Below are 11,003 nucleotides of genomic sequence, written 5' to 3'. Positions count from 1 at the left end.
CATACAACATTGACACATTTTCTGATAAATTGTGCATTGTGAGCTACATAATAAAACAGTTGCATCTGACCTTAAAACATGGCAGTAGGAAGAAAATAAATGTTTTAAAAGATGAACACATTTCAAAAAACTTTAAAAATAAGAGATGAACACATTTCACCATCTCCCCTTTCCTAACCAAGTGAACATAATATGCTACACATTTCCAAAAATCAACCCCCAAAATTACACTTAAAGAGATTCTTCATCTCAAAGAACTAGGGCAAATCATAAGTAATGAAAAACATGGTCCATTCATAATAAAGTATGGGGCTGACCGCTGTAAGAAGACATTCAAACGCTGTCTCATGCATTTAGTCAAAGTGGGTATTTTATTTCCCAAACCACCATTTGTCAAATAAACTGCAGAAACTATAAAGCTGAAGGATAAAACTTCAAATAAGAATTCATACTCCAAGCAAGTAAGAATCTTTCAATTTTTATTTCTAGGATACATTCATCTGGAACCTTTTTTGTTGCTTTACAATTTTCCCCCTAAGAGAAATGAATACAATAAAAATATAATCCAACTACCAGCAATGTTTGTAACCAGAAAAGAATCTAAAATCTCTGGTGTGATAATATAGGATTTTTTTTAAAAAATATAAACTTCATACCAGAAATAAAGCCTGAATATTCTCTTTTTCTTTAAAAATATAATTTTTCCTTCTTAGCTCTTCCATGTAAATCTTATAATCAATCATTTAGTTCTACAGTCTATTTTTTATAGTAGTAATTTTAACACTATAGCAGTTTTCCCCTACTTTGTATCCTGTTCTGTAGTGTGACATCAACTAATAATTGCAGAAGTGTTTACAAAGAGAGATGCCACTAGGTTGTAGCAAGATTCTTCAAGATATACTGATCATTAAAAGAAAAAAAAAATCCCCATTAGCAAACTGAAACCTACTTAACTGCATTTTATTTATGAAATTAGAAAATGTGTATAAAGCACTTTTGCAAACTTTGTAAAGCTCTAACAGAAAACATTTTTAAAATCTGTTTTAACTACAAAGGCTGCTGACTGAGCTAGAATGTCAGGGACAGAAGGTTCTGTGAAGTTCTTAATTACACTTGGGGAAGGAGAGATTATAAACTGCAAAGAAGCTAGGGGGATGGGTACAAGAATATCTCACAAAGATTGACTGGTTTGCAGTGATATGTGACTGTTTTTCTTAATCGAGAATAAAGACCAAAGGACATAGGAGTAGACCAATATTTTACACTAGACTGAGAAGTCAAGCCATTTGTCTCCAACTAGGAACCAGAAATAAGAGAAGTGAGGCTTTTCCCCACTTCTGACTAGCTCGATGCAGAGCTTCACTACCTACAGTCCATTTTAAAAACAGTATTCCAAACCCAAACATAAATGGTCTGGGAATGGTTTCTTTAGTTTAGGAAAATAATCAAAAAGCCATAGATAACAACATACCTGAACCAGAGTTGACAGCTTTCCTACCTCTAAATAAATAGCATTGCCCTTAACAACTTTTTAGGGTATTATGTGTGTTACAGAAGTCAAGCAAAGAGCAAATTCTGGTAACAAAAATAATCCCAGGGAGGGCTTCCTTGTTTGCTAGAATGCAAAACAGATGTTAAGAGAAACTTTTTTCCATGAGCTATCCTAGTGAAACTAGAAAGGCTATGAAGACAGCCCCAGCAATGATGGGCTGCAGAAATCTGGTCATCTGTACCCAGATGGGATCAAAATAAAGTATCCTCAATTATCTAAAGGATGAGTGAACTGTCAAGAGGGACTGGGTCTGCGTTATTGCATTAAAAAGGCTTTGAGTGAGTCAGCCATGCTGGAAGAGGCTACCACTTGGGGCTTTGGAGCCTCCTTTCTAACAGTTTCGCAACAATCTTCTTCCATGGCTCTCTGGGAGCAGGCCTAGCTCAGCACAGGGAATGGGGCTAAGCACCTTATAACCTCTTTTGCCCCTCTGATGAGCTTACTCTTCTTACTGCCTTCTTTCCCCCAAGAGAATATTCAGGCCAATTTGTTTTTGTTTTTTCTGCATTAGTAAGAATTTGTAGCAATTTGGAATACCCTTAACTCTCATTGCGTATTTCATATTAGTATATGATACCTTGAATAATAATGTAGAACTTTAATATCTTTTACATAAGAATCAAACAAGCCTATGCCATAGTTTGATGATTCTACATTAATAATATTTAGCTATGATATGTAAAAAACTACTTTTGCCAAGGTTTTAACTATTGGACTTTAAACCAATTTCAATATTCCATGGGAAAGGTCATTTATATTAGAGTAACATGCCATGTTTTCTACGTACAACAACAAAGTAAGTTTTTTTTTTTAATGTACATATATTTTTTAACCAATACACTCCCTTTTACAGTCACACCTTCAGCCCAACATTTAAAATATAAACCCAAACTGTCAAGGAAAAAAGAACAGTGGACCAAATGACAGTATTGTTTAAATGTAACAATAATGCAAGAAAAGGTGAGCATCAAGACTTAAAAAATAAACAGTCATTGGAAATCTGGTCATATGCCTGTGTTCAGACATGAACCTCAAACAAAACAGATCCCACTATTAGACAACTCATTCCTTTCTCATTTACTCACTCCATGATGCATGTCTCACTATTTTTACTGAGGTCTATACAGTGATTAATTATCCTAAAGAGCGGAGATTAATATTCAATATACAGCCTCGTCCAGAACTGGCATATGCTCCCAACAATTGTTTTTGTATGCTCCCTGAATTATAAAACAGTCTAATTTTTTAGGAGCATAAAAAAGAAAGGGCTTATATCTATTCATATACATTGTGCATTAAATGTTACTAAGTTAAGACAGTAAGGTGGAAAAAGGAATAGAAGGGTACAGTAAATTTTCTTTAAAACAATTCCATTACATTAGATAGTACTGTCAATGATATGTATTTATTTTAACCAGGTTATGAAAAAAAGGAAAGAATTATTTATCAGAATTTATATCCATTTCTTGGAGAAACTAATGATAAAACTTTAAATATACATATTTATTTGTATATTTATTTGAAGAATCTTTGGTAGCAATTGTGTTTCTTCCACATTATAGGACTTTTCAAAATAAATGTCAAAATTTATTTACTAATCAGCATATGAAAGATAAATTATGGTACTATTCTTTTGGTTTTCCTATAAACCCATTAACTTGCACTAATCATGCACTTAAACACAGTTATCTGTTTAACTTATGTACATATAAAATGAGAGACTAATACCAGAAAGAAATTAGACAGTAATGAGAATCAATGACAAAACATAACAATGACAACTGTTCTTAAGTAATTTATTTTTAAATTATAAGATTTACAATGCTTTGATTATGCAAAATAGTATAATGGAAATTAAACCAAACTGATAAACCAAAAGAGAAAGAAAACTTACTTTTCTTGAATATCAGTACTTAAACCATCATTATAAGTATCTGATGTCCCAACCACGTCTTATGTAGACATAAGTATAATAACTTCAAATGTTTCACTTGTGGGTTTAATTTCTCATTTTCAACTTTTATGAACAGAAATGTAATTTATTTCAAATTCTATTATACCTATTATAGTGTTTATACTGCAACAGCAGCATCTCTCAGTGTGCAATCAAATGTGGAACACAGTTTTTAGCTTTCAGCCACAGACAGAAATTATACACTGTGTTCAGTACAACAGAGTACATTATATTAACCAGAGCATAGAGTTTAGTACATTTATTGCAGGGTTGGTACTTCTTTCCCTTTGAACTGAACCAGTTGAGCTTCTGAGATGACATATTACTGCTGTGGATAGTAAGACTGCTGTGGGGGCTGAGGGAAGGGGTATGAAGGCTGCTGGGGTCCTGGGTATGGAGCCTGTCCAGGGCTCTGGTGATACACTGGCGGATATGGCATATTATACTGGCCGTATGCGTAAGGATTATAGCCCATGGGCATGGGCATTTGGCAATACCTGATGGAAAGAAAACAAACAAAAAAATGGATTGGTAAATCAAATACTGGAAAATGAAACATAACAATTATTCTAAAACCAAGTTTTTTTTTTAAGAAAGTCATTTTTCTCTTTTTCTCAGTCCAGCAGACAACAGTAGGAAGAAAAAACAACTATTTCAAGGTACTTATTAGAGAAAAGTGTTCCTATCCTATTAATACTTGAGATGAAAGAATATCGAGTGTTTAATACTATCCCAAAAATAATACTATTGACGGAAATAAGACTATTCAACTGTTAACAAGGAATAAAAATGGGGATGCCTGGATGGCTCAGTGGTTGAGCGTCTTTCTTCAGCTCAGGACGTGATCCCAGAGTCCTGGAATCGAGTCCCTATTGGGCTCCCCTCCCCGCAGGGAGCTTGCTTCTCCCTCTGCCTATGTCTCTGCCTCTCTCTCATGATTAAATAAATATTTTTTTTAAAATTTCTTTAACAAGGAATAAAAATGAGAACCCTCTTTTTAATGTAGCAACTTAAAATTCCTAATTCACAAGATTCAATATTCACTCTTATGCACATAAATTCACTGTTAACAAAGTTTTAATATTAATATTTCAAAGAATGTACTTACAAAGCAAAGTTTGGAGCACATCTTAAGAGGTAGTCAAATGTCTGGATTTTTAAGATTAAAAAATTATCACAAAGAAAGCTTTTCTTTAAAGAAAGCACATGCCATAATTAGATATAGTCATGTTCAACAGTCTTTCAGAATGCCAATGTTTCAAAGTACAGGTACATAAACAAGGCCTTATCTGTCTTGCTATGCTAAGTCCAGAAAAGGTGCCAATCCACTTATCACCAAAATAAAGATGAGCAAGGAAACAAATACTGCATTCCATAAAGAAGAGATATATTTAAGATAAGCCCAGCACATAAAAATTCAAAACATAAACAAGAAATGGTCAAATTAGTGCCTATAACATTATTTTTATTTGTGTAAGCTGATAATGTAGCTTATTCATTCATGATACCTTCATTCAGAGAAGAGGTGACCCTGTTTTTAAAAGATTAACCGGTACTAGAAACATTAGTCAATTCATTCACATATGCAGTTTCAGCCTTACCCGGGATATCCTGGATAGGTAGGATATGGGGGTCCCTGGGCCTGTGGAGGGGGAGCTGCTGAGCCAGGAGCAGGTGATGGAGCTGGTGGGGCTGTGCCCGTCCCCACTGGAGCTGGAGCAGTAGCAGGAGGAGCTCGATTTGCTGGAAGCACAGGAGGTGGAGGCCGGGCTGGGGGTTGGGGCTTAGCAGGCTGTAAGAAAAAGTCAACATTGATGACAAAATGTTTCATGTTTCTGTCAAATTACAATTACTATCAGTTAAAATAAATAAGAGCATATGAGAAACTCCAGAATCCAACAAAATACATTTCTAATTTCCATTTTTAAATGTTGACTTATTACTCTAGAAATGTATCATAGCTGAGGAGTAATTCTCTAATTTGTGTATATTCCACAGCTACTGCTCTCTTCCTGATGCCTAATATTTAATCATTTACTGATTACTGCTCCCATCAATGGTTAGACATTTGAGATGGGAGGAAGGAACAAATCAGGTACAGTTTATTACTATAATCTCCTCCTGGCCACAAATTTTTTATACAAACATTTCAAACACCCAAAAACTTAAAAGAATAGTATAATAAACAAGCACAGATTTACCAATTAAATACAGTAATTATTAACATTTGGCCATGTTTACTTTTATAGCTATGGCCATGTATTTTTCAACCTACATATTTGCAGAACCATGTGAAAGTAAGTTGCAAACTTCATGACTAAAAACTGTAAAGCTAGGGATGCCTGGGTGGCTCAGCGGTTTGGTGTCTGCGTTTGGCTCAGAGATTGATCCCAGATTCCCAGGATCGAGTCCCACATCGGGCTCCCTGCACGGAGCCTGCTTCTCCTCCCTCTGCCTATGTCTCTGCCTCTCTCTGTCTCTCTCATGAATAAATAAATAAAATCTTTAAAAAAAAAAAAACTGTAAAGTTCTAAAGACTGTACCATACAAGTCCTAATATTCTCTTACATAATCACAATACCATTTCACTCTAAGGAAATGAACAATTATTTCCTAATGTTATCGAGTATCCAATCCATATTCAAGTCCTAATATTCTTACATAATCACAATACCATTTCACCCTAAGGAAATGAACAATTATTTCCTAATGTTATCGAGTATCCAATCCATATTCAAGTTTCCCTACTTGGCACCAAAAAAAGCTCTGAAATGAGTTTTTATGAACCAAGATCCAATAGAGGTTAATGTAGTGTGATTATTATGAATCTTTCCTCTCTTTTAAACCAGAATGCCCCACACCTATTTTTTTCTTTCCATGACATTCACTTTTAGAAAAGACAAAGTCAAATGTCTCACTTCTTGTTTTATCACTGTATTTGCTATAAACTGAAAGGTGGTTCTAAAGATTTGACTAGATTCAAGTTAAACCTTTTCTGGCACGAATTCATGAATGATGCTGAGTTATATTACAAAACATCAGAAGGTTGGTCACCTGATGAAAACGGGTAACCACCGGATCTTTCCAATGTAAAGCCTCCTGTTTTATCTTAAAGCGAGCAAGCAAACTTTAAAAACTGTGGTTGCTATTTTTTATATTCCCCAAATGAATGAGACCATATAATGTTTGTCCTTCTCTGATTGACTTATTTCACTCAGCATAATACCCTCCAGTTCCATCCACATCGAAGCAAATGGTGGGTATAAAAAACAGTGAAAGGGAATAAAGGGGAAAGGAGAAAAAATGAGAGGGAAATATCAGAAAGGGAGACAGAACATGAAAGACTCCTAACTCTGGGAAACGAACTAGGGGAGGTGGGCGGGGTTGGGGGTGACTGGGTGACAGGCACTGAGGTGGGCACTTGACGGGATGAGCACTGGGTGTTATTCTGTATGTTGGCAAATTGAACACCAATAAAAAATAAATTTATGAAGAAAAAAAAAAACAAAACTGTGGTTGCTTACTAACCGGCATGGTTCTTGGCGCTGGTGTTGGAGGAGCTGGCACGTGTCCCCCTGCTGGAGAAGACTGGTATGCAGGTGTAGGAATTGAAGGAGCACTAGGTTCTCTGGCGATGCTTTGTTGCAAGTCCCTTATTAAAGACACAAGTGTTAGGAATTAACAATTTTAAAAAACAACACATATAAAATACCAGGTCTTTTCAAAACTTTTCTTCTCTTTACATATGAAACAGAAAATAGACTCAAAACAATGATGGTATTTTAAAATATACATTTCTGTTCTTGACTAGAACTAACTTAAATCTTTTTTCCTAGTATTCAATAAAATGAAGTTAGTTCTTTTTCTATTTCTGAAGGACTAGGAAAAAAGGTAAACTTTTTCAGAGATCACAGTTATAGCTGGAGTAAGGAACACGTCAAACTGGGAAAGCATTTTAAAAGACTGCCTACTCTCTAGTAAGAAGTCATCCTCTAGGGGATCCCTGGGTGGCGCAGCGGTTTGGCGCAGCGGTTTGGCGCCTGCATTTGGCCCAGGGCGCGATCCTGGAGACCCGGGATCGAATCCGACGTCGGGCTTCCGGTGCATGGAGCCTGCTTCTCCTTCTGCCTGTGTCTCTGCTCTCTCTCTCTCTCTCTCTCTCTCTCTCTCTCTCTGTGACTATCATAAGTAAATAAAAATTAAAAAAAAAAATCTTTAAAAAAAAAAAAAAAAAGAAGTCATCCTCTAGATGGGAAACTCCTAACATAACTAACTAGCATATCTAAAAGTTATCAGAAAACCGCAACTGCTCACAGTCAGCTAGCTATATATAGCATATTGGTGTTTACAGAAAACAAAACACAACAGGTGAGAAAGCTAACCTATTCAAACCATTATGCAAATTTCTTGATGAAAATTTTCTGAAGATATTAAAGAAACGCAGCACTGAGATATTTTATGTTAAAAGATAGATCATGGGGTGCCTGGGTGGCTCAGTCAGTTAAGCGTCTGCCTTCAGCTCAAGTCATGATCCCAAGTCCTGGGATCAAGACCAACATCAGGCTCCCTGCTCAGCAGGTAATCTGCTTCTTCCTCTCCCTCTGCCCCTCCCCCTGCTCTTGAGAGCTCTCTCTCAAATAAATAAATAAAATATTTAAAAAGAAGATACCTCATAATCTATAACTAAGGTAAATGCATGATAAGAGTGTTGAAAGGACTATTAAAATTTAGTATTAAAATTTAGAAAAATATTTTAAAGTCCCCTCTAATAATACATTGGAATCCATCCCAAAATCTCACTAACCAAAACCCTAAGGTAAAATGCACTCTATGGGGACGCCTGGGTGGCTCAGTGGTTAAGTGTCTGCCTTGAGCTCAGGGTGTGCTTGTGGGTTCCTGGGATCGAGTCCCACATCAGGCTCCCTGCGAGGAGTCTGCTTCTCCTTCTGTCTGTGTCTCTGACTCTCTTTGTGTGTCTCTCGTGAATTAAATATTTTTTTAAAAATACACCCTATGAAACACATGGTATTGATCAACTTCTACCTGCACTGATTCATATAAACAGATAAGTAAATGTGGCAAGCCGTGTGTCTGCAACAACACCTGTTGCCGAGGTAACAATTAACTGCAACTCCCAGAGTCCCAGAGACCATGCTTTCACTCTCAAATCAGTCACTCTCTGTATAAAGAAAGCGAATACCCATTTATCAAGAAACCAAAAATACTTAACATTTGAAGTTTATAGTAAGTGCTTACAACATAAAGTTTTTAATCAATATTAAAATTCAAAAAGGTCACATGTTGAAATAATTTATGCATATATCTCATATAACTAAATATATTTAATCATATTGAAATTTTTATTTTGTTATAATTCATATAATTACAATTAGTTAATTAGATATTTGAGTATATTAAAAATATATCTAACATGTAATTATATCATAAAACCTTAACATAATATTTTTATCTTTGGTAAACTCCAGAGAGTTTTTGTTGTCCAATAGACAACAAACTTACAGGACAAAAGAAAATTTCCTATATAACTCAGTTATTAAATCATGAGACTAATATCATAAACAAAAATACATGAAATAAAATACTACTAGTATTTCGATGCCAACAACCATCATTACTGACATTAGTTTTAAATCATTAGTGAAAAGAAGGTAAAGTTCAGAGTAAAATATTTACTCTTTTTGCATACTTACTATAAAGAAGACGTGTAAGTCATGAAGAAAATGAAAATTAAAACCACAATGAAATAACACTACACACCCACCAGAAGAGCTAATAGCAAAAATATAGAGCAACCAACTCTCATACACTACTAGTAGAAATATAAATTAGTACAACCACTTTGGAAAACCAGTAGTTTCAACTGAAGTTCAATATGCATATATACCATCTCACCTAGCAATCTCACTCTTAGATATATACCCAACAGCACCACATGTATCTGCTCAGGATCCAGAACTAGTCCGTGTGGCTATTAAACACATGAAATGTGGCCTGTGTGAACTGAGACATACTGTAAGGGGAAACTACACACCAAATTTCCAAGACTTAGTCTGAAAAAAAGTAAAATATCTCATATATAATTTTTATAATTATATGCTTAAATTATAATATTTTGGGTATTACAAGCCTAAACAAAATATATTTTTGAAATTAACTTTCCCTATTTGGCTTTTAAAATGTGGCTACTGGAAATTTTAAATGGCGTATGTTGCTGCATAGTACTTTCACTACACAGATGAAGCTTTATTTATTTCATCAGCCCTGGACATTTGGTTTGTTTCTCTTCTTTTACCAGCAAAACTGAAGATTTATGTTTTAGAACATTCATGCTCACACTACTCATAATATAGTGGCCAAAACTACGTACTACTCCAATAACAACAGTAGAATATATATGTAGCTCATGGCATATTCACACAATGAAATATGCCCAAATATGAAAATTAAAGATAAAAAAAAAGAAAACTAAAGATATACAACTACACACAACTGTATGGATGAGTCTCACGAACACAATGCTGACTGTAGACTAGTTACAAAAGAGTACATGCGATTCCACTAATATACAGTGCAGAATAGGAGAAACTCATCTACATTCTCAGAGTAAGAACAATGGTTGCCCTGGGGAAAGTAGGTAATGACTGCATGGATGCATGGATGATGCTCCTGTGGTGCTGAGAATGTTCTGTGAATTGATCTAAGCACTTGATGCATTGCTGTATTCAGTTTGTGAAAGTTCAGTAAGATGTACGCTTATGTATACTTTTGTTGTGTTTTTATTTTATAGTCAATAAACATGCTTTAAGGAACTTAGGCCCTCAGTATTAAGAGTGATTTTAACAAAATAAACTATAAAAGCTAATGTTATGTCTATTCAGCCTACTTTCCCATCCTTCATTTACCTTTTCATCACCAAGCTAAAACCACTTGACAAGTAGATGACTATCTCAGAAATGATTTTGTTCATAGTATAAATATAGAAATACACATGCAAATAGTAACAACCTAATTTTCAAGCTAGAGATATGAATTATGAAATATTTGAAAATGAAAATATCCCCAAATTTCTTCCTAAGCCATGAACTCCTATTACACTACACAATTCTAAAAACAGGTATGTTAGCCTATAAAACACTGAAGATTTAAGTGGAGAAACTAACAGTACATGCAACTAGAAAGTATATTATCATGGACAATAAAATGATTCCAACGAGGGTTTGCAAAACTTTTTGTGTAGAGAGCCAGACAGCAAGTATTTTCAGCTTTACAGAATATAAGGACTCTGTCACACACACAAGAATGCTGTTAGTGCAAAGCTAGCCATAGAAAACATGTAAAACATGAAGAACATGGATATGTTCCGGTAAAACTTTACAAAAATAAGCAGCGGGCTTGACTTGACCTGGACAGTGTAGTTTGCCAACCTCTAATCTAAACTAAGAAATCTTTTTTGGCTCTCACTTGGTCCTGAGCTAC

General features: G+C 35.0%; 1 protein-coding gene across 1 annotated transcript in view; it reads right to left on the bottom strand.

Moving 5' to 3' along the window:
• Positions 1-462: 462 nt before the first annotated feature.
• The window catches only part of PDCD6IP (programmed cell death 6 interacting protein), an 85,156-nt gene continuing 74,615 nt past the window's right edge, over positions 463-11,003 (bottom strand). Inside the window, exons 16-18 of the mRNA XM_055321145.1 lie at positions 7,035-7,158; positions 5,108-5,298; positions 463-4,003 (exon numbers count right to left, since the gene is read on the bottom strand). Of these exons, the coding sequence (XP_055177120.1) occupies positions 3,829-4,003; positions 5,108-5,298; positions 7,035-7,158 (490 nt within the window). The 3' untranslated portion in view covers positions 463-3,828. The remainder of the gene's footprint in view (positions 4,004-5,107; positions 5,299-7,034; positions 7,159-11,003) is intronic.

Source organism: Nyctereutes procyonoides, unplaced genomic scaffold, assembly GCF_905146905.1.
Source record: "Nyctereutes procyonoides isolate TBG_1078 unplaced genomic scaffold, NYPRO_anot_genome, whole genome shotgun sequence".
In the NCBI taxonomy this organism is placed as follows: Eukaryota; Metazoa; Chordata; class Mammalia; order Carnivora; family Canidae; genus Nyctereutes; species Nyctereutes procyonoides.
The sequence above is the reverse complement of the archived record's forward strand: the minus strand, read 5'-3'. Positions and strand labels throughout refer to the sequence as shown.